The sequence below is a fragment of the Ambystoma mexicanum genome, chromosome 13 (genome assembly GCF_040938575.1).
Source record: "Ambystoma mexicanum isolate Mex_15411 chromosome 13, UKY_AmexF1_1, whole genome shotgun sequence".
Taxonomy (NCBI): domain Eukaryota; kingdom Metazoa; phylum Chordata; class Amphibia; order Caudata; family Ambystomatidae; genus Ambystoma; species Ambystoma mexicanum.
The window spans coordinates 8,418,307-8,443,078 of NC_090938.1; the positions used below are offsets into that span (position 1 = coordinate 8,418,307).

General features: G+C 48.4%; 1 protein-coding gene across 8 annotated transcripts in view; it reads right to left on the reverse strand.

Annotated features, from left to right (window-relative positions):
- Window positions 1-24,772, reverse strand: part of AMPD2 (adenosine monophosphate deaminase 2) — a 947,247-nt gene that overhangs the window by 473,009 nt on the left and 449,466 nt on the right. For all 8 annotated transcript variants that reach the window (XM_069632996.1, XM_069632994.1, XM_069632993.1 and 5 more), the window contains one exon: window positions 8,678-8,807. In XM_069632996.1, the coding sequence (XP_069489097.1) occupies window positions 8,678-8,807 (130 nt within the window). The remainder of the gene's footprint in view (window positions 1-8,677; window positions 8,808-24,772) is intronic.

The following is a 24,772-nucleotide window of genomic DNA, read 5'->3' on the forward strand; positions in this document are numbered from 1 at the left end:
AAGTCACACTACCAGCTGCACCTCCTCAGAGGTATTCTTCCCTTCCTCTCCTTCCCCCAGAAGCTCACTGTCTCCCGAGCCCTGGTTCTCTCAAGGCTGGACTACTGTAACAGCCTCTATCTTAATCTGCCTGCCTCCACTCTCCGCCCTCTGCAACTTATCCAGAACAGAACTGCGAGACTTGTCCTTGGCCTCAAGCCCAGGGACCGTATCTCTCCAGGACTGAAATCTCTTCACTGGCTCCCAGTGGCTGCGAGGATTAAGTTCAAAACCCTCTGCATTGTCCACAAGGCCTTCTGGGGCCTGGGGCCTAAATACCTTCAACTCTCTCTTCCTAAATATCTGCCTTCACGAGCCCTTCGCTCATCCGTCTCCAACTCCCTCATGGTCAGCCGCTTCTCGAAGCAACGAGCTGGGGGTAGATCTCTCTCCGCAGCAGGGGCCTCCCTCTGGAACAGCCTTCCTGCCTGCCTGAAACTTGAGGAGAACCATCTCCGGTTCCGGAAGCACCTCAAAACCTTCCTCTTCGCTTCTGCCTTCTCTCTCCCTCTCCCTTGCTAAACCTGCTAAACTCCCCACTGAAGTCTGCACTAAACCTGCATCTGGGCCACCCTGTGACCTCGGTCCAGGGCCCAGCCACTCTCCACTTGCACTGCCTCCCTGGCTCCTCCTGCACTGTGGGACTGTCACTGCATCCCTACAGCCCCCTTCCCAGCACTTGCTCTGCACTTACCTCGCACTTGCCACCAGCTGGCCCTTTTATTTATTATTTATTATTTATTATTTTATTACGCTACTTACCTTGTACTGCACTTTCCCCCCCCACCTCCTCCCCCTGCACTTTCTCCTTTTCCCCTTACCTCTGCACTTGCACGATCTGAATGACACCTGGCCTAGTAGGATCGTTTGTCTGTCTTCCCCTTGTTTCCCTCCCTCCCTGCCTCGTCGCGCCTTGAAACACTTGTGTATAGGCGCGTTACAAATACCATATCATATCATATCATAGAAAGCAAGAGGCCACATGGGCCATCTTGTTTCCTATCAGGAATCAACTGATCCCAATGGCAGGGCCTGGGTATCCCAAAATGAAGGATACTCAGAGCACCCGTCAAATTCAGCATCGAGCTGCCACCAGCCCATACCCTGCACTGTGGGCCACACACAGGTGCCCATAAACATACACTAGGGGCACAGGGCTGCACCCCCACCCATGGGTGCCATAAGGGTATCCCATGGGTCTGTACACCAAACCAAAAACAGGAAGAGCTGCACTGACAGGAGTCCCACATGGACTCCTGGGCAGAAAACAATACAGAACATAAGTGAAAAAGGACTACAGGACAAGGACAGGGAGGCCCTGTGCCTCCAATGCATTTCCAGCATCACAGTTACCCCTGGCATGTTTGGAATCACTGGCTAAAATAATCAAAAATGTATATTCTAGAGGAATCATTAGGCCCATTCATAGTATATCAAATACACCCATATTAGGTGTGCTAAAACCCAATGGCCAATGGCGTTTGGGTGCAGATCTACAAGAATTAAACAAAAAAATACCTGTTTCAAGGTGGCCTCTTCCATTTATGGATCAGGGTCTTGCACAGGTTCACGGGTCAAAGGTGTTCACCACATTAGACCTTACAGATGGATACTGGAGTGTGCCACTAGCTGAAGATATTCAACATTTGTTTGCATTTTCTTTTGACAAATCAAAATATGTGTGGTCCTGGACCCCTTTTGGGAGTGTCAATAGTGGGAGTGAGTTTGGGATATTCATGAGCAAGGCACACCCGGATGCAGCTGAAAGGGGGACAACAGGTTCATAAACTAAAAGATCCCACTAATTTGAAAAGTTTGAAAAGTTTATTTGGGATGACACGTTACAACAGGAAATGTATTGAAAATTATGCAGAGATTACTGAAGCAGGGTGTATCCTGGAAATGGGAAAAGGAACAAAATGGGGCAGTAGCCAGGCTAAACGATTGTCTAATGAAAGAGCCATGTTTGGCACATCCAATGAAAAATCAGGATTTCTTTGTAGAAATAGAATTCACAGATCAATGCATGTCAGCAGTGTTATATCAAAAACATGATGCAAATAACAAAACCATTGCATATGCTAGCAAAGCATTGTCACAGGTAGAGACCAAATTTAGTCTCTGGGCATTATGACATTTTCGTCCCATAATTCAAGGGGAGTGGGTGATTGTGGAAACAAATCACCAGCCTCTGCAATTTTTTGCAAAGTTAGAGAATCAGATCAGGGAATTTGGCCCAGTCAAGAATTACTTCCTGGGCATTAGCACTTCAGGGATTTCCTGTAGAAGTGATATATGGACAAAATAAAAAAAGAGCCCAGTTGCTCAAGGACTAGAAGAACTGCATGATTGTGAAGCTGTCTCTGCGCTTGATGACATATAGCTAGAGACAAGTTTGAATGAATTTGAACAATCCCCACACAAGGCATTTAACAAAAAAGCATGTAAGGATTTACCAACTGTGTATTCAGCAGGATGTGCATACCATGTAGAGAATGATACAGAAAAAGAACTCGTAGCAGGAATAGGAAATGCGTGGGCTAGATGTGACAACATTCCAAGAGTAAACATGAGTATAGGCTCCAAAAGTAGTCAAGTGGCAGAATTGGCCGCTATTTATAAGGCAATATTCACAGAAGTAGAAAATAGACTCAAAGGATTATTTCTAGTAACTGATTTTGACTGTGCGCTCAATAGTTTTGTGGAGTATTTACCTAGCTGGAAAGTGAAAGACATGCTCGCCTATACCAAGAAGCCACTTAAACATGGCAAGATGATTCAGGCTATAGACAAGCTTGCGTCAGAAAATGACTTGGTAATCCATTGGAGGAAAATACATGGTCATTTGAAAACACCAGGTGAGGATAAGGAAGACAATGATAAGGCAGATCAATTAGCCAAAATTGGAGCTGTAATGGGGGATTTAGTTCCTATTGAACACCTGCTTGGTGAAATACAGGTTGATGCAATGACACGCTCCAAGACTCCAAAAGCAGTTGAACAGTCTGTAGCACAATGGAGTGTTGATACTCCAGATCAAGACTTGATCAAAGCACAAAAGTAAACTCTTATTCTCGGCCCATTCTATAATCATTTGCTAGATGCAGAACAAGATCCTCTGACAGAAGAGGACGGCAAAGGGAAGGAGGACTTAATGGTGCTATTAAAATACAAAAAGAGAATAAAGAATACAGGATGGGCTGATGATTAGAGAATCTGTGAACGGCCAAATTCAGTGGGTAGTGCCCTTGTCATTTCGGGGATTGATGTTGTATCATGCCCACGATGCCATAACTGCAGGACACAGAGGTTCACAGAACACTTTGGACATTTTAAAAGATTATGCTTATTGGCCACCCATGTCTCAAGATGATGAGCTCTACATCAGAGGGTGTTTAGTGTGTGCCCATATTCAGCCTGCGTCACTGGCTCATAGAGCACCGTTGATGAAAAGGGGTTTGACACTCCCATGCTCCGATTATGTTGGCCCTGTGAGGAGATAAGCAAGGGGAAACAGGTACATGCTGATAGTAACTTGTCTAATGTCCAAATGGGTGGAGTGCATTCCAGTTCCAGACTGCAGTCGGCAAACGGCAGTTACTATACTTGTGAATCATATTTTTTCAAGATTTGGTTCACCACAAAGAATAGAATAAGATCATGGAAGTCATTTCACTAGTGCATTAATGACATAAATGTGGCAAATCTTGTGTGTGAAAAAAAGGAAGCTACACATTTCTTACCTCCCTCCTCTTCAGGGGGAGTGGAACAGTGGAACAGATCCATAGTTGACACGTTGAAAGGGTTTGTAGCTGAAGCAGGATGTAGTTGGGAGTCACGGCTTCCATTGGTACTAATGGCTCTCAGGTCGACGCCCTCTAAATCAACAAATCTCAGCCCCCATGAAATATTGACAGGAAGGAAAATGGTTTTGCCACAATACTTACTTTACAGAACACATGAACAGGTTCTTGTAACTGCGTCCACAACTCATGAATATATGGAAGAATTGAGAAAGCACTTGCAACATGCGTTTGCATTTGCGAAGCTAAATTTGGAAAAGGCAGCTGACGGTGCAAAGGCATATCATGATGGGAAGACAGCTGTGAGGCAATATGAGATAGAAGACCAGGTATTTAGATTTAACTTTGGAAAAATAAATATAAAAACTCTAAATCCATTGCAGCATGGCAAGGACCATATAGAATTGTAGATAAGGTTTCACCTGTGGTATACAGAATTGCTAAAAAAGGAGGGAGAATTAACAGCACAACAGTTTGTCCATGTTAATCAAATTAAGTCCTTTCACCCGAAGCATGAAGTGAAAAGACTAGAGCAAGTTGAGAGTAGCAGGGAGTGAAAAAGTAAAGCACTTGTCTATTAAATAGAATTTCCACAGCAGGTGGATAGATGTAAATAGTGTGAAGGTATCTAAATGGGATTTGAAGAGATAAAAAGGGAAAAGAGCGTGCACAAAGGGGTGAGCAATTATAAGAAGCTTGCACCTGAGGCAGTGGCAAGGGAACAAACAGTCCTTTCCAGGATCTGTGAAGTAGAAGGTGTGAGAAAAAAGAACATTAAATTGTTTGAGGCCTTTAATCAAATATAGGGTTCGATATTGTGGCACAAATGATATGCACAGTGAATTCATGCGAAGTAAAGAGTCTTTGAGAGGAGAGGGCCGTCCGTCCTCGACTGTGTGTATGCAGAGGGTGGGGGCAAGCACCAAGTGAAAGGTTTGTCTCTGGTTAGTGTCAGGGATAGTTTGCATAGATTGGGTGAAGAGTTGGTGCAGGACAATATACTCATTGCATCTCGGAAGAAGTTGCTGCTGTAGTTTTGAAACCTCAAGGCGTTGAACTCAGGAACTAATAAGAACGCACTTGGTGCAGGAGACGGTGAGCAGAGGAGTGGAGCTCAGACGCCAGCTGCACCAGTAGCATTACTTGTAACTCCGCTTGAGAGTTATCTATGAAATGCATGGCCTACAGGCTTCATGGCGTGGCCTACAGGCTTCATGGCGTGGCCTACAGGTTTCATGGTATGGCCTACAACCTTCATGGCGGCGATGTTCTGGTCTATCGAGGGCCCAGGGCTAGGTAGTGAGAAGGTGGCTCAACAGATTCACAGATGCAAGGCGAGTGACTGCTAATTTGTCCCTCTCCACTTTCCTTCAGGGGTGTTGTGGGTGTTGCTGCGCAACCGACCCGCTGCATCATGGATGCTCACAGGGGTCGATGGGTCCAGCAACTCCTGTGGAATTCCTCCAGCCATGGACTGACCCTACCTCCCGAGTACCTTTTCCGTCAAGTCTTGTGGCCACCTCAACACCACCTGACTACTATTATTATTATTATTATTATTATATTTTAATCTGCCTAACACGTTCTCCTAGGTTTAGTGAAGTTAATGTAATGTTCCTGCATAAATTGACCCATCTACTTTCACTCATCTCTGTACCCCAATATTTCTGTCCATTTTCCCAATTGACCCACTTGGGCTTCTTAAGCAGGTGAGGGCTGCCAATGGCTAAAACTGCTCCTGACCTGAGTTAAATATTTACAGCTTCTAAGTCTCTTTAGAATCAACATATGGACACAATACTCTATGTCACACATCGAGGTCTGAATGACCCGCACGCCTCCTCATCACGCCAGGTGAAATCGCGCGCCTCCTCATCACGCCAGGTGAAAACAGACCACTTTCAAGGTGCCTACCAAAGTCGTGACGCTTCGCCACAGTATCCGACGTTTCTCAGCCCCTTACTTCTCTCAGTGGGGGTTACCCTGGAGATTGGGCTCAACAACATCAAAGGTATCGACAACCCAGCATTTGCCTACGACTCCCAGGAAACCTACGGTTTGCGTGTAGTTCCGACTATTCGGAACGTGAGCTGACGGGCTTACGGCGCTGCACTGCAACGGGAAGGACGCTGCTTCTGATTAAAGTTGCAACCGGCATCCGAAGTTTCGTCTTCTGTGCCTTCCCAATCAGTGTCTTCCCATGTACCAATTCCTGTTTTTTCCAATTACGGACTGCCTTGAGACTTCTCAATTCTTCTGACTTCCTGTGTACCGGACCTTTGCCTGCTCTACGGTTTGCTTGCTTCCTGATTCTGTACTGTCTTCTGCCTACCTGTGTACCAGACTTTTGCCTGTCCTACGGATTGCTTACTTCCTGATTCTGTACCGTCCTTAGCCCGCCTGTGTACCAGATCTCGCTGCCTGTTTACTGGATTGTCCTGATTTACCTACCACCGCCTTCAACTGGTTTTCCTCACCTTCCCTGCTGACTCCAAGTACTGGGTACTGTTTCTTTCTTCAATTCCAGTGTTCTATTGTGGATTCCAACTCCATCCCGTTGTTTTGGATTTGCTCCCTCAAGTGTACGCAAGGACGCTTTGCTGATTATACACAAAGACTCATTTCTGAAAGTGCACACAGGGACGCCTTGATGAGAAGTGCACCTACCCGTATCTAGTGCGCCCCTCGTGCCACCCGGGTATAGCATCCCTACTAACCTTCCTGTTTATTGTTTTGTACCTCCGTTGTTCTAACCTGGATTGTTTAGGTTATTTCAAATTCCCGTTCTGGTAAGACTTCCTTATTTTTCTTAATTAATTCCTATCTGAATCCTCAAAATAGAAGTTAATTTCTTTTCTGTACTTACTGGGGAAATTCCATTTCTGTTCCTTTTCGATTACAAGGGGAGTGGGTGACCCAGGTACTTTCTGCTTTTGAGAGGCTTTTTTCTTGTGATGATCTTTGCTCTTCCCAAATATTTACCAATTGTCTTTTCCTTTTAGCTGGGTCCGTGACGGTGTGTTATCCACGCTCTTTTGGGTGATCGGTCTCTCAGTCTGTAATTTAGTGCAGCTGAGAGTCATATCATCAAAAAGAGCTTATTCCCTCAACAGAGAGGAGGCTCAGGTGGAGGCTCCATCTCGAGCTCTTCAAGCAACATCCAGTACAACCTTCCTGGTCGCTTGCCCGAACCACTCGCCGGCCGGTGAGTAACACTCTAGCACAGGTCTGCATAGTTGTGTGGTGGACTTGCTAAATGAATGGTACTATTGGAGCCCACTCGTGTTTTGAGCTCTTGCTCTTCCTCAGGGCTTAAATATACAAAGATGCATGGAGTAATTTCTAATTCATTGCCAAATATATACACACCGTCAATTTCAATTGTCTGTGATACCATAAGGAATTGAATGGTTACTTCGCTGCCGGTTATCACCTTTTTATTTCCATAAATGGCGGGTTTCTGGTTGAATAATCTGTGTGGGTGCGTGTTGCCGGAAGGTGTGATGAGGGTCGTGTTTCAAGGGTTCCCCCATATAGCTCCCTCATACAGCGTCTTTAGCAACTGTCCAGAATGCTACGCGGCTGCGGTGCGTGAGGGAGCTATGAGAGGGAACCCTTAAAAACTCATGTTATCATGCATGTCAATCACGTCTTCAACTAAATACCATGAACCGGACTTCCATCATTTCCAGTGGCCTCTATGGACGCAGTGTGGACGGCTTCAGATGTGGATCGAGGCGAGGCCTCAGCGCCTCGAACCCCCCTAACTCCCGCTGCTCACATGGAACATAATTCCCCCAACCACCAGAACATTACTCTTCTTTGAGAGGTCAGGTCTCCTGTGTGCGTAGATCGTGATTGGAAGGACACTGGAGTGGCTGGGGGACTAGATGTGTCTGTACCCCTTGTGTCATCGCTGAGACTGCAGCCGGACTGGGACATTCTATGTCTTGGCTGAGAAGGGTTCCTAAATTGCGGGGACATCAAGACTCTCTGCTGAAGGCACCAGTGATTGGGGGCCATGGTGGGGGCAGGGCAAGAGAGAGGAAGCCCTGTGGCAGTAGCAGACTCCATGCCATGGTGAGCACCCACAATCAATACTGCGGCCACAGTACAAGGACCTGCTACTCGAGGGCGTGGAGGAAAGTCCTGCCAGGGTCACCATCTTCTGAAGTGCCTGGAGAATTGCCTCTATCATTCCACCGAAGGGCTGGGTGATGCCAGGGTTTAATCATAACTGGTAAGAAGGAGGCAGGCACCAGGCGACCCCCACACAATGGGCGAGGGCAAGTACCCTCATTAGTCCAGGGGTGAGCCAGGCAGCAAGCAGGAAGTTAAGGCTTGGGGACTGCTGGATCATTCAGAACCCAGCACAAGAGAAGCAGCCGCTCACTAAAATCTGGTTTACATCTGCACTGGACTACTACACATCCCTGGCCAATGAGTTGTGCTCTGCACAACTGAAGACCAAGGCTTGGAGAGTGTGAGGTGCAGAGAACTCCCCAGCAGGCCAATCCCAAGGGAAGATCTTATAGAGATCCATTGACCGGGCACTGACTAGGACAGATGAGGGTTCCCACCTGCCCACTAACAGGCCAAGAGGACGCCCCTAAACATGGCACATGAAGACCCCACTAGACACAACAGTAGGAACCAACAATGCTATGACCAGGCCTTTGTCAAACACAATAATGCTTTGTGTCCTTAACCAATTACAGACAGGAGAGATAAAGAGAGGACTTAGTAAGCCAAAGGCGGCTCTGGTGAAGGTGGTGCAGAGGGCCAGAGGTTCTGGCATGAGGGGTTCAGGGAGGGTGAAGGGGCAGGCCCCATACCTTGCGGATGTTGTAGAAGTCTCGGTGGGGCACCTTCTTCTGGGCGGCCAGCTCCTTCATCTCGTTCAGCAGCACGTGCATGTTGAACTTGGAGCTCAGGTACTGCAGCCTCCGGTAACAGAACGACTTTCTGGGAGAGAAAAGGGGGTGATGTTAGAACCTCAGAGATGGCGCGAAGTAGACCCCCAAAAATACATAAGCCTGGAAGTGTTATAACGCTGGGAAGCTGTGCAGGTGTGTCAGATAAAAAGAACAATGGCCATTGTGTACAACAATAAGGAGTGCCAAGCCAGGTAAGGGGGAAAATTCATCTGCAAGCTTTATCAGACAATAAGCTATGCATACAAACCAAACCAACAAAAAATAGACATGGTATAAACATTTTGGGGAACATGAGATCAGGTGAGCGGCGACCCTGCTCCATCATAGGGAAAACTTGAGGCTGATCCCTGCCACCCTTCAAAACCAGGCTCACGACTTTCATTAGACATACTTCATCTTAGCCACTTCTGCTATGCAAGATTGTGTGCAATACCCTTAGGGTGCACTACAGCAATCTTGTCTTCCTGGCAATAGGGAACCCAACCTTTGGTATAAGTCTGTACTACACAGGTTGGTAGTGTGGCTGAGCAGCCAGGCTTATCTCAAGAGGGGTCAATGTGAGCAGTAGGGGAGTTACACCGAAATTCACAGTGACAAGTATTCAAATAAACTCTTACACTCAAGGTTTCTTGATTAAACAATTATTAATGTATTTAACAGTCAGTTGAATAAGCTTTAAGGAAGCAATATAAAGGTAACACAAAAATACACTTCAAGATACACACTCTTAGTTTCTCTAAATCAGCAAGTACCCATTTGGAATGGCAGACAGATGGTTCCTACACCCTGAGGTGACTTAAATAACTAGGACACTGTGGACATTAATATATCACTGGTACATTTAGAGCAATACTGAGTTTGGTGTCAAAGAAAAGGGTTTGGGAATAAAACAAAGGTTAAACAAATATTCTGAAGCAGGTAAGTACTTTTGAACCCCCCAATGCAAATGAAATTAACCCTTTCCTGGAGCAAAGGCAAAGAACAAAGTCGGAGGTTAGAAGAGTCTTTCAGGGAGCCAGTACAGCCAATGTTAATTGAGCAAAGGCCTAAGGGGAGCTGAAGCACTTCTTGCGGGTAAGTAAATGTCCTGCACAATGTTTTAGAATTCTTTGTAGAAAAAATAGAATCACTGTATGGCCACAAGCTGGTAGGCTTGTGGAGGGCAAAGCTGCAAGCAACTCTGCAAAGCAACCAAGACAAGTGTCAACTGAGAACAAGCAAGGCTACACAACAAGAGGTAAGTCGCCTTAGTTTTACAGTACCTTTGCTTAGAAGAAACGGCCTCCAGCTGGATTCTGCTCCTGTGTAGATCTGCAGATCATGTTGTTCCTGGGCCTCAGTGGTGGGGACAAGAGGGAGGACGTCTGGGGACTCATGCACTACAAAATGAAGGTCGGGGCAGCAATGGGCAAACTTCAAATTAGCGGCACTTCACAGTTTCAGCTCCTTGCGTCTCTAGCAAATAGCAACACTGTGGTTCTAGGATACCACTATGGACTTTCCTCGCATCTGGGGTCCAGGACTCTGTTGAGGTGGCTCAGGCTTGGTCCGTTCTGCTGCCTGGGAGTCCGGAGGATCTTACAGCAGCTCAGGTCCAACTTAAAGACACTCACTCGATTCTGGTGTTCCTCTCCCTGGAACTTCGGTTCCTGCAGCAGCAATGGAAGTACAGCCAGCTCCGAGAGGATTTCCAGATGAGCTCGTCTTGGGACCGATTGGTCCCAACAACCCAAAGGGTGAGATCATACTTGCAGGCCTTCTCTAGTCGAGGCGAATTCGGAGCTTCAGCACAGCAGCAGGGCTTCACCGGTCAAACCAACGGACCAGGAGCTGCAGCAGGCATCTCTTCCATGTTCTTCTTCGAATTCCTTCGTCCAGTGGTCGACTCTGCCTTCCAAGCCAAAAAGCCTCCCCTTTTATGCAGGTTTCTCCCACTCATTCACAGCCTAGCTGTCAATCACACAGCAGGGTGGCTGTCCTCCGTGGACAGCCCTCCAGCCAATCACCTTTGGGTGCATTCCTGTAACCTAGGAGACTAAGCACAAGCAGTTTTGGGCATCTTCCTCACTTCCTGCCTACCCCAGACACGCTGGAGCCAGAGGCGGGCTTCACTCGTGAATCCCGCCAAAGACAAAACAAACAAAGGGACCAATCCTGGTTTGGCACGCAGAGTGTTTCTCAAGAAGGACCTTTCCAACACGAAATGGCGAAAAAGAAAACTGGGGCCATTTTGACAAAAAGGGCATCCATGGGTGTCTTGCTGCAGCTGCAATTGCAGCCTGCGGTAGAAACAATCAATGGTAGTAAAAAGTAAACCACTGCCACCAGCCATTCGGTGAGGAAAAGGGTAACATACAAATGTTACATGAGAAGCTAGACAAAGGGGATACTGGGTAACCCCTCCAGCACCCTATTGTAAGATGGCGTGTGCTGGGTCTAGAAAGTGACAAATATAAGTAAAGTCAATTTCACTTTACTGCTCTGGGAAACAGTAGTTTATCCCGGAGAAGGTATTTAAACCTTTGGGAAAGCTGAAAGACTTCCCTGTGTCACTGCACTGAAGGTGCTGTGTGACACAATGTAAAGATGATGCCTATGGAGTTAGTCAGACTCTAAGGTAGAAGGGAATTAGCACAGAAATTAACTTGCTTCTGAACTTTAGTCCTTCAACTTTCTTTTGCATTGCCTCGTGTCAAGGCGTTAGCTTTGTGTCGAATTTTCACCCATTCCTTGTGTATTTTAGGCCTTCTTTCCTTTGTCTCTTTTCCGGGCGTTTAGGGCTGTGCTGCGTTTCCACTTTGCATTGTTCTATGTGTCCACTTAGCCCTTTCTGATGGTCTATTTCCCATTGCCCCTCTTTGGGGTGGGTGGGTGGTTTTTTATTGTGTACCTGTGCGCTTGTCCTCGCTGGAGCCGTACACCGTGCCACGAGGAAGATGATCTGAAGAGGGGCTGTCCTGCCTGTCCCATAAATACCCCATAATCGGCCTGAGGGTAGGTAGCACTTCTTGCTACATCTGTCGGGATGGGTGGGGTCTTTAGATCTTTGGTGTCAGGGGTTGGGACCACCTGTCTATCAGGTAGCCACCTCTGCCAGACCCGGGCACCCAGTAGTCTGGGTCGCCTTTGTCTTTCCCCTCCTGAGCGCCTCCCTACACACCTGGGTGCCAAAGGAAATGCGCTTTTTTGGTGCAGCCAATTTCCTTGTGGGGGAAACCTTCCTTCCTACGAGCCCACCTCCCACCTTATGCCCCTATGCCTCCTACCTCTGGGGTCCAGGAGAAGTGGTGTTTCTCAAAATCCAAGAAGAACATGGGGGGGGTGGGCGTTTGAGAGGTGACCCCAGAGTGACTCTTGTAGGGGCCCAGCACCCGGCTTGAGATGTTGCTGCTGCCCTGCCCTCTCTAGAGGGGGGCCCAATCTGCTCGCCTTCCCAGGAGCAACACAATGGGGGCCTTTTCTCTGAGTCTAGGGTTAAGTCTGTGGGGGATGAAACATGTGTACGAGTCTCTTCTGATGATGCATGTGCACACGCACACACAGGCGCCACACATAAACACACGCACACACGTGTGTAACCATGTTATTTTATCCAGCAGATGCCACAAAGAATCCCTCCATAGACAACACGAGGGCACTAGAGGTGAGAGGCAGCTATAGTTACTGCAAACTATGTGGCAATTAGAAGCTTGTGGGTTTTGCAAACTGTGTGCTTGCTGTAACACATATGGGCAGTTTTAAGTTTGCATTTTGCATTTAGTTTATAGTGGCTCTGAAGGTTAGTGATGCTGTGTAAACAAGTGACTTAACTCTTAAAAGTGTGCACAGACTCTAAATTCGTCCATACACTCACCCGAAGAAAGACCAGGGAACATACACTCACCGAAGAAAGACCACGGAACACACTCACCCGAAGAAAGACCAGGGAACATACACTCACCCGAACAAGGACCGAGAACACGCTCACCCAAAGACAGACCAGGGAACATACACTCACAAGAAGACAGACCAGGGAACATACACTCACCCGAAGAAAGACCAGGGAAAATACACTCACCCGAAGAAAGACCAGGGAACACACTCATCCGAAGAAAGGCCAGGGAACATACACTTACCCGAAGAAGGACCAGGGAACATACACTCACCCGAAGAAGGACCAGGGAACACGCTCACCCGAAGACAGACCAGGGAACATAGACTCACCCGAAGAAAGACCAGGGAACATGCACTCACAGGAAGAAAGACCAGGGAACATACACTCACCTGAAGAAAGACTAGGCAGACCAGGAAACGCACCCTGACCCGAAGAAAGACCAGGGACCTTATACTCACCCAAACAAATTCCAGGGAACATAAACTCACCTGAAGAAAGACCAGGTAACATGCACTCACCAGAAGAAAGACCAGGGAACATACACTCACCAGAAGAAAGACCAGGGAACATACACTCACCAGAAGACAGACCAGGGAACATACACTCACCCGAAGACAGACTAGGGAACATACCCTCACCCGAAGAAAGTCCAGGGAACATACACTCACCCGAAGAAGGACCAGGGAGCATGCACTCACCAGAAGACAGACCAGGGAACATGCACTCACCTGAAGAAAGACCGGAGAACATGCAGTCACCAGAAGAAAGACCGGAAACATACCCTCACCCGAAATAAAAACCAAGGAACACACTCACCCAAAGAAAGACCAGGGAACATACACTCACCCGAAAAAAGGACCAGGGAACATGCTCACCCGAAGACAGACTAGTGAACATGCACTCACCAGAAGACAGACCAGAGAACATGCACTCACCTCGAAGAAAGACACGAGAACATGCAGTCACCAGAAGACAGACCAGGGAACCTACCCTCACCCGAAGAAAGACCAGGGAACATATACTCACCCAAAAAAATTCCAGGGAACATACACTCCCCTGAAGAAAGACCAGGGAACATGCACTCACCAGAAGAAAGACCAGGGAACACACACTCACCTGAAGAAAGACCAGGGAACATGCACTCACCAGAAGAAAGACCAGGGAACATACACTCACCCGAAGAAGGACCAGGGAACACGCTCACCTGAAGACAGACCAGGGAACATAGACTCACCCAAAGAAAGACCAGGGAACATGCACTCACCAGAAGACAGACCAGGGAACATACACTCACCTGAAGAAAGACCAGGGAACATAAACTCACCCAAAGACAGACCAGGGAACATACACTCACCCGAAGACAGACTAGGGAACATACCCTACCCGAAGAAAGACCAGGGAACACACTCACCCAAAGAAAGACCAGGGAACATATACTCACCCGAAGAAGGAACAGGGAACACACTCACCCAAAGAAAGACCAGGGAACATACACTCACCCGAAGAAGGAACAGAGGACATGCTCACCCGAAGACAGACCAGGGAACATGCACTCACCAGAAGACAGACCAGAGAACATGCTCACCCAAAGACATACCAGGGAACATGCACTCACCAGAAGACAGAACAGGGAAAATACACTCACCCGAAGAAAGACCAGGGAACACACTCATCCGAAGAAAGACCAGGGAACATACACTCACCCGAAGAAGGACCAGGGAACACGCTCACCCGAAGACAGACCAGGGAACATAGACTCACCCGAAGAAAGACCATGGAACATGCACTCACCAGAAGACAGACCAGGGAACATACACTCACCTGAAGAAAGACCAGGCAGACCAGGAAACATACCCTGACCCGAAGAAAGACCAGGGAACTTATACTCACCCAAACAAATGCCAGGGAACATACACTCACCTGAAGAAAGACCAGGTAACATGCACTCACCAGAAGAAAGACCAGGGAACATACACTCAACAGAAGAAAGTCCAGGGAACACACACTCACCCGAAGAAAGACCAGGGAACATACACTCACCCGTAGGAGGACCAGGGAACATGCACTCACCAGAAGACAGACCAGTGAACATGCACTCACCTGAAGAAAGACCAGAGAACATGCAGTCACCAGAAGACAGACCAGGGAACATACACTCACCCAAAAAAATACCAGGGAACATACACTCACCTGAAGAAAGACCAGGGAACATGCAGTCACCAGAAGACAGACCAGGGAACATACACTCACCCAAAAAAATACCAGGGAACATACACTCACCTGAAGAAAGACCAGGGAACATGCACTCACCAGAAGAAAGACCAGGCAACATACACACACCAGAAGACAGACCAGGGAACATACACTCACCTGAAGAAAGACTAGGGAACATGCACTCACCAGAAGACAGACCAGGGAACATACCCTCACACGAAGAAAGACCAGGGAACATATACTCATCTGAAAAAATACCAGGGAACATACACTCACCTGAAGAAAGACCAGGGAGCATGCACTCACCAGAAGAAAGACCAGGGAACATACACTCACCAGAAGACAGACCAGGGAACATAAACTCACCCAAAGACAGACCAGGGAACATACACTCACCTGAAGACAGACTAGGGAACATACCCTACCAGAAGAAAGACCAGGGAACACACTCACCCAAAGAAAGACCAGGGAACATATACTCACCCGAAGAAGGAACAGGGAACATACTCACCCAAAGAAAGACCAGGGAACATACACTCACCGAAGAAGGATCAGGGGCATGCTCACCCTAAGACAGACCAGGGAACATGCACTCACCAGAAGACGGACCAGGGAACATACACTCACCAGAAGAAGGACCAGAGAACACGCTCACCCAAAGACAGACCAGGGAACATGCACTCACCAGAAGACAAAACAGGGAAAATACACTCACCCGAAGAAAGACCAGGGAACACACTCATCCGAAGAAAGACCAGGGAACATACACTCACCCGAAGAAAGACCAGGGAACATGGACTCACCAGAAGACAGACCAGGGAACATACACTCACCTGAAGAAAGACCAGGCAGACCAGGAAACATACCCTGACCCGAAGAAAGACCAGGGAACTTATACTCACCCAAACAAATGCCAGGTAACATGCACTCACCAGAAGAAAGACCAGGGAACATACACTCACCCGAAGAAAGACCAGGGAAAATACACTCACCCGAAGAAAGACCAGGGAACGCACTCATCCGAAGAAAGACCAGGGAACATACACTCACCCGAAGAAGGACCAGGCAACATACACTCACCCGAAGAAGGACCAGGGAACACGCTCACCCGAAGACAGACCAGGGAACATAGACTCACCCGAAGAAAGACCAGGGAACATGCACTCACCAGACCAGGGAACATACACTCACCTGAAAAAAGACCAGGCAGACCAGGAAACGCACCCTGACTCGAAGAAAGACCAGGGACCTTATACTCACCCAAACAAATGCCAGGGAACATAAACTCACCTGAAGAAAGACCAGGTAACATGCACTCACCAGAAGAAAGACCAGGGAACATACACTCACCAGAAGACAGACCAGGGAACATACACTCACCTGAAGACAGACTAGGGAACATACCCTCACCCGAAGAAAGTTCAAGGAACGTACACTCACCCGAAGAAGGACCAGGGAACATGCACTTACCAGAAGACAGACCAGGGAACATGCACTCACCTGAAGAAAGACCGGAGAACATGCAGTCACCAGAAGAAAGACCAGGGAACATACACACACCAGAAGACAGACCAGGGAACATAAACTCACCCGAAGACAGACCAGGGAACATACACTCACCCAAAGACAGACCAGGAAACATACCCTCACCCGAAATAAAAACCACGGAACACACTCACCCAAAGAAAGACCAGGGAACATACACTCACCCGAAAAAAGGACCAGGGAACATGCTCACCCGAAGACAGACTAGTGAACATGCACTCACCAGAAGACAGACCAGAGAACATGCACTCATCTGAAGAAAGACACGAGAACATGCAGTCACCAGAAGACAGACCAGGGAACCTACCCTCACCCAAAGAAAGACCAGGGAACATATACTCACCCAAAAAAATACCAGGGAACATACACTCCCCTGAAGAAAGACCAGGGAACATGCACTCACCAGAAGAAAGACCAGGGAACACACACTCACCTGAAGAAAGACCAGGGAACATGCACTCACCAGAAGAAAGACCAGGGAACATACACTCACCCGAAGAAGGACCAGGGAACACGCTCACCCCAAGACAGACCAGGGAACATGCACTCACCAGAAGACAGACCAGGGAACATACACTCACCCGAAGAAGGACCAGAGAACACGCTCACCCAAAGACAGACTAGGGAACATGCACTCACCAGAAGATAAAACAGGGAAAATACACTCACCCGAAGAAAGACCAGGGAACACACTCATCCGAAGAAAGACCAGGGAACATACACTCACCCGAAGAAGGACCAGGGAACACGCTCACCTGAAGACAGACCAGGGAACATAGACTCACCCGAAGAAAGACCAGGGAACATGCACTCCCCAGAAGACAGACCAGGGAACATACACTCACCTGAAGAAAGACCAGGCAGACCAGGAAACATACCCTGACCCGAAGAAAGACCAGGGAACTTATACTCACCCAAACAAATGCCAGGGAACATACACTCACCTGAAGAAAGACCAGGTAACATGCACTCACCAGAAGAAAGAACAGGGAACATACACTCACCCGAAGAAGGACCAGGGAACATGCACTCACCAGAAGACAGACCAGGGAACATGCACTCACCTGAAGAAAGACCAGAGAACATGCAGTCACCAGAAGACAGACCAGGGAACATACACTCACCCAAAAAAATACCAGGGAACATACACTCACCTGAAGAAAGACCAGGGAACATGCAGTCACCAGAAGACAGACCAGGGAACATATACCACCCAAAAAATACCAGGGAACATACACTCACCTGAAGAAAGACCAGGAAACATGCAGTCACCAGAAGAAATACCAGGGAACATACACACACCAGAAGACAGACCAGGGAACATAAACTCAACCGAAGACAGACCAGGGAACTTACACTCACCCAAAGACAGACCAGGAAACATACCCTCACCCGAAGAACAACTACGGAACACACTCACCCAAAGAAAGACCATGGAACATACACGCATCTGAAAAAAGGACCAGGGAACATGCTCACCCGAAGACAGACTAGGGAACATGCACTCACCAGAAGACAGACCAGGGAACATGCACTCACCTGAAGAAAGACCCGAGAACATGCAGTCACCAGAAGACAGACCAGGGAACCTACCCTCACCCGAAGAAAGACCAGGGAACATATACTCACCCAAAAAAATACCAGGGAACATACAATATCCTGAAGAAAGACCAGGGAACATGCACTCACCAGAAGAAAGACCAGGGAACACACACTCACCTGAAGAAAGACCAGGGAACATGCATTCACCAGAAGAAAGACCAGGGAACATACACTCACCCGAAGAAGGACCAGGGAACACGCTCACCCGAAGACAGACCAGGGAACATAGACTCACCCAAAGAAAGACCAGGGAACATGCACTCACCAGAAGACAGACCAGGGAACATACACTCACCTGAAGAAAGACCAGGGAACATGCACTCACCAGAACACAGACCAGGGAACATACCCTCACCCGAAGAAAGACCAGGGAACATATATTCATCTGAAAAAATACCAGGGAACATACACTCACCTGAAGAAAGACCAGGGAGCATGCACTCACCAGAAGAAAGACCAGGGAACATACGCTCACCAGAAGACAGACCAGGGAGCATGCACTCACCAGAAGAAAGACCAGGCAACATACACTCACCCGAAGAAGGAACAGGGAACACACTCACCCAAAGCAAGACCAGGGAACATACACTCACCCGAAGAAGGAACAGGGAACATGCTCACCCGAAGACAGACCAGGGAACATGCACTCACCAGAAGACAGACTAGGGAACATGCACTCACCTGAAGAAAGACCAGAGAACATGCAGTCACCAGAAGACAGACCAAGGAACATACCCTCACCTGAAGAAAGACCAGGGAACATGCACTCACCAGAAGAAAGACCGGGGAACACACACTCACCAGAACAAAGACCAGGGAACATACACACACCAGAAGACAGACCAGGGAACATAAACTCACCCGAAGACAGACCAGGGAACATACACTCACCCAAAGACAAACCAGGAAACATACCCTCACCCGTAGAAAGACCAGGGAACATGCACTCACCAGAAGACAAACCAGGGAACATACACTCACCCGAAGACAGACCAGGGAGCATGCACTCACCAGAAGAAAGACCAGGCAACATACACTCACCCGAAGAAGGAACAGGGAACACACTCACCCAAAGCAAGACCAGGGAACATACACTCACCCGAAAAAGGAACAGGGAACATGCTCACCCGAAGACAGACCAGGGAACATGCACTCACCAGAAGACAGACTAGGGAACATGCACACACCTGAAGAAAGACCAGAGAACATGCAGTCACCAGAAGACAGACCAAGGAACATACACTCACCTGAAGAAAGACCAGGGAACATGCACTCACCAGAAGAAAGACCAGGGAACATACACACACCAGAAGAAAGACCAGGGAACATAAACTCACCCGAAGACAGACCAGGGAACATACACTCACCCAAAGACAGACCAGGAAACATACCCTCACCCGATGAACAACCACGGAACACACTCACCCAAAGCCAGACCATGGAACATACACTCATCCGAAAAAAGGACCAGGGAACATGCTCACCCGAAGACAGACTAGGGAACATGCACTCACCAGAAGACAGACCAGGGAACATGCACTCACCTGAAGAAAGACCCGAGAACATGCAGTCACCAGAAGACAGACCAGGGAACCTACCCTCACCCGAAGAAAGACCAGGGAACATATACTCACCCAAAAAAATACCAGGGAACATACACTCCCCTGAAGAAAGACCAGGGAACATGCACTCACCAGAAGAAAGACCAGGGAACACACACTCACCTGAAGAAAGACCAGGGAACATGAATTCACCAGATGAAAGACCAGGGAACATAAACTCACCCGAAGAAGGACCAGGGAACACGCTCGCCCGAAGACAGACCAGGGAACATATATTCATCTGAAAAAATACCAGGGAACATACACTCACCTGAAGAAAGACCAGGGAGCATGCACTCACCAGAAGAAAGACCAGGGAACATACACTCACCAGAAGAAAGACCAGGGAACATGCACTCACCAGAACACAGACCAGGGAACATACCCTCACCCGAAGAAAGACCAGGGAACATATATTCATCTGAAAAAATACCAGGGAACATACACTCACCTGAAGAAAGACCAGGGAGCATGCACTCACCAGAAGAAAGACCAGGGAACATACGCTCACCAGAAGACAGACCAGGGAGCATGCACTCACCAGAAGAAAGACCAGGCAACATACACTCACCCGAAGAAGGAACAGGGAACACACTCACCCAAAGCAAGACCAGGGAACATACACTCACCCGAAGAAGGAACAGGGAACATGCTCACCCGAAGACAGACCAGGGAACATGCACTCACCAGAAGACAGACTAGGGAACATGCACTCACCTGAAGAAAGACCAGAGAACATGCAGTCACCAGAAGACAGACCATGGAACATACCCTCACCTGAAGAAAGACCAGGGAACATGCACTCACCAGAAGAAAGACCGGGGAACACACACTCACCAGAACAAAGACCAGGGAACATACACACACCAGAAGACAGACCAGGGAACATAAACTCACTCGAAGACAGACCAGGGAACATACACTCACCCAAAGACAAACCAGGAAACATACCCTCACCCGTAGAAAGACCAGGGAACATGCACTCACCAGAAGACAAACCAGGGAACATACACTCACCCGAAGACAGACCAGGGAGCATGCACTCACCAGAAGAAAGACCAGGCAACATACACTCACCCGAAGAAGGAACAGGGAACACACTCACCCAAAGCAAGACCAGGGAACATACACTCACCCGAAGAAGGAACAGGGAACATGCTCACCCGAAGACAGACCAGGGAACATGCACTCACCAGAAGACAGACTAGGGAACATGCACTCACCTGAAGAAAGACCAGAGAACATGCAGTCACCAGAAGACAGACCAAGGAACATACACTCACCTGAAGAAAGACCAGGGAACATGCACTCACCAGAAGAAAGACCAGGGAACATACACACATCAGAAGACAGACCAGGGAACATAAACTCACCCGAAGACAGACCAGGGAACATATACTCACCCGAAGAAGGACCAGGGAACATGCACTCACCAGAAGACAGACCAGGGAACATGCACTCACCTGAAGAAAGACCAGAGAACATGCAGTCACCAGAAGACAGACCAGGGAACATACACTCACCCGAAGAAGGAACAGGGAACATGCACTCACCAGAAGAAAGACCAGGAAACATGCAGTCACCAGAAGAAATACCAGGGAACATACACACACCAGAAGACAGACCAGGGAACATAAACTCAACCGAAGACAGACCAGGGAACTTACACTCACCCAAAGACAGACCAGGAAACATACCCTCACCCGAAGAACAACCATGGAACACACTCACCCAAAGAAAGACCATGGAACATACACGCATCTGAAAAAAGGACCAGGGAACATGCTCACCCGAAGACAGACTAGGGAACATGCACTCAGTAGAAGACAGACAAGGGAACATGCACTCACCTGAAGAAAGACCAGAGAACATGCAGTCACCAGAAGACAGACCAGGGAACCTACCCTCACCCGAAGAAAGACCAGGGAACATATACTCACCCAAAAAAATACCAGGGAACATACAATATCCTGAAGAAAGACCAGGGAACATGCACTCACCAGAAGAAAGACCAGGGAACACACACTCACCTGAAGAAAGACCAGGGAATATGCATTCACCAGAAGAAAGACCAGGGAACATACACTCACCCGAAGAAGGACCAGGGAACACGCTCACCCGAAGACAGACCAGGGAACATAGACTCACCCAAAGAAAGACCAGGGAACATGCACTCACCAGAAGACAGACCAGGGAACATACACTCACCTGAAGAAAGACCAGGGAACATGCACTCACCAGAACACAGACCAGGGAACATACCCTCACCCAAAGAAAGACCAGGGAACATATATTCATCTGAAAAAATACCAGGGAACATACACTCACCTGAAGAAAGACCAGGGAGCATGCACTCACCAGAAGAAAGACCAGGGAACATACGCTCACCAGAAGACAGACCAGGGAGCATGCACTCACCAGAAGAAAGACCAGGCAACATACACTCACCCGAAGAAGGAACAGGGAACACACTCACCCAAAGCAAGACCAGGGAACATACACTCACCCGAAGAAGGAACAGGGAACATGCTCACCCGAAGACAGACCAGGGAACATGCACTCACCAGAAGACAGACTAGGGAACATGCACTCACCTGAAGAAAGACCAGAGAACATGCAGTCACCAGAAGACAGACCAAGGAACATACCCTCACCTGAAGAAAGACCAGGGAACATGCACTCACCAGAAGAAAGACCGGGGAACACACACTCACCAGAACAAAGACCAGGGAACATACACACACCAGAAGACAGACCAGGGAACATAAACTCACCCGAAGACAGACCAGGGAACATACACTCACCCAAAGACAAACCAGGAAACATACCCTCACCCGTAGAAAGACCAGGGAACATGCACTCACCAGAAGACAAACCAGGGAACATACACTCACCCGAAGACAGACCAGGGAGCATGCACTCACCAGAAGAAAGACCAGGCAACATACACTCACCCGAAGAAGGAACAGGGAACACACTCACCCAAAGCAAGACCAGGGAACATACACTCACCCGAAAAAGGAACAGGGAACATGCTCACCCGAAGACAGACCAGGGAACATGCACTCACCAGAAGACAGACTAGGGAACATGCACTCACCTGAAGAAAGACCAGAGAACATGCAGTCACCAGAAGACAGACCAAGGAACATACACTCACCTGAAGAAAGACCAGGGAACATGCACTCACCAGAAGAAAGACCAGGGAACATACACACACCAGAAGAAAGACCAGGGAACATAAACTCACCCGAAGACAGACCAGGGAACATACACTCACCCAAAGACAGACCAGGAAACATACCCTCACCCGAAGAACAACCACGGAACACACTCACCCAAAGCCAGACCATGGAACATACACTCATCCGAAAAAAGGACCAGGGAACATGCTCACCCGAAGACAGACTAGGGAACATGCACTCACCAGAAGACAGACCAGGGAACATGCACTCACCTGAAGAAAGACCCGAGAACATGCAGTCACCAGAAGACAGACCAGGGAACCTACCCTCACCCGAAGAAAGACCAGGGAACATATACTCACCCAAAAAAATACCAGGGAACATACACTCCCCTGAAGAAAGACCAGGGAACATGCACTCACCAGAAGAAAGACCAGGGAACACACACTCACCTGAAGAAAGACCAGGGAACATGCATTCACCAGATGAAAGACCAGGGAACATAAACTCACCCGAAGAAGGACCAGGGAACACGCTCGCCCGAAGACAGACCAGGGAACATATATTCATCTGAAAAAATACCAGGGAACATACACTCACCTGAAGAAAGACCAGGGAGCATGCACTCACCAGAAGAAAGACCAGGGAACATACACTCACCAGAAGAAAGACCAGGGAACATGCACTCACCAGAACACAGACCAGGGAACATACCCTCACCCGAAGAAAGACCAGGGAACATATATTCATCTGAAAAAATACCAGGGAACATACACTCACCTGAAGAAAGACCAGGGAGCATGCACTCACCAGAAGAAAGACCAGGGAACATACGCTCACCAGAAGACAGACCAGGGAGCATGCACTCACCAGAAGAAAGACCAGGCAACATACACTCACCCGAAGAAGGAACAGGGAACACACTCACCCAAAGCAAGACTAGGGAACATACACTCACCCGAAGAAGGAACAGGGAACATGCTCCCCCGAAGACAGACCAGGGAACATGCACTCACCAGAAGACAGACTAGGGAACATGCACTCACCTGAAGAAAGACCAGAGAACATGCAGTCACCAGAAGACAGACCATGGAACATACCCTCACCTGAAGAAAGACCAGGGAACATGCACTCACCAGAAGAAAGACCGGGGAACACACACTCACCAGAACAAAGACCAGGGAACATACACACACCAGAAGACAGACCAGGGAACATAAACTCACTCGAAGACAGACCAGGGAACATACACTCACCCAAAGACAAACCAGGAAACATACCCTCACCCGTAGAAAGACCAGGGAACATGCACTCACCAGAAGACAAACCAGGGAACATACACTCACCCGAAGACAGACCAGGGAGCATGCACTCACCAGAAGAAAGACCAGGCAACATACACTCACCCGAAGAAGGAACAGGGAACACACTCACCCAAAGCAAGACCAGGGAACATACACTCACCCGAAGAAGGAACAGGGAACATGCTCACCCGAAGACAGACCAGGGAACATGCACTCACCAGAAGACAGACTAGGGAACATGCACTCACCTGAAGAAAGACCAGAGAACATGCAGTCACCAGAAGACAGACCAAGGAACATACACTCACCTGAAGAAAGACCAGGGAACATGCACTCACCAGAAGAAAGACCAGGGAACATACACACATCAGAAGACAGACCAGGGAACATAAACTCACCCGAAGACAGACCAGGGAACATATACTCACCCGAAGAAGGACCAGGGAACATGCACTCACCAGAAGACAGACCAGGGAACATGCACTCACCTGAAGAAAGACCAGAGAACATGCAGTCACCAGAAGACAGACCAGGGAACATACACTCACCCGAAGAAGGAACAGGGAACATGCACTCACCAGAAGACAGACCAGGGAACATGCACTCACCTGAAGAAAGACCCGAGAACATGCAGTCACCAGAAGACAGACCAGGGAACCTACCCTCAC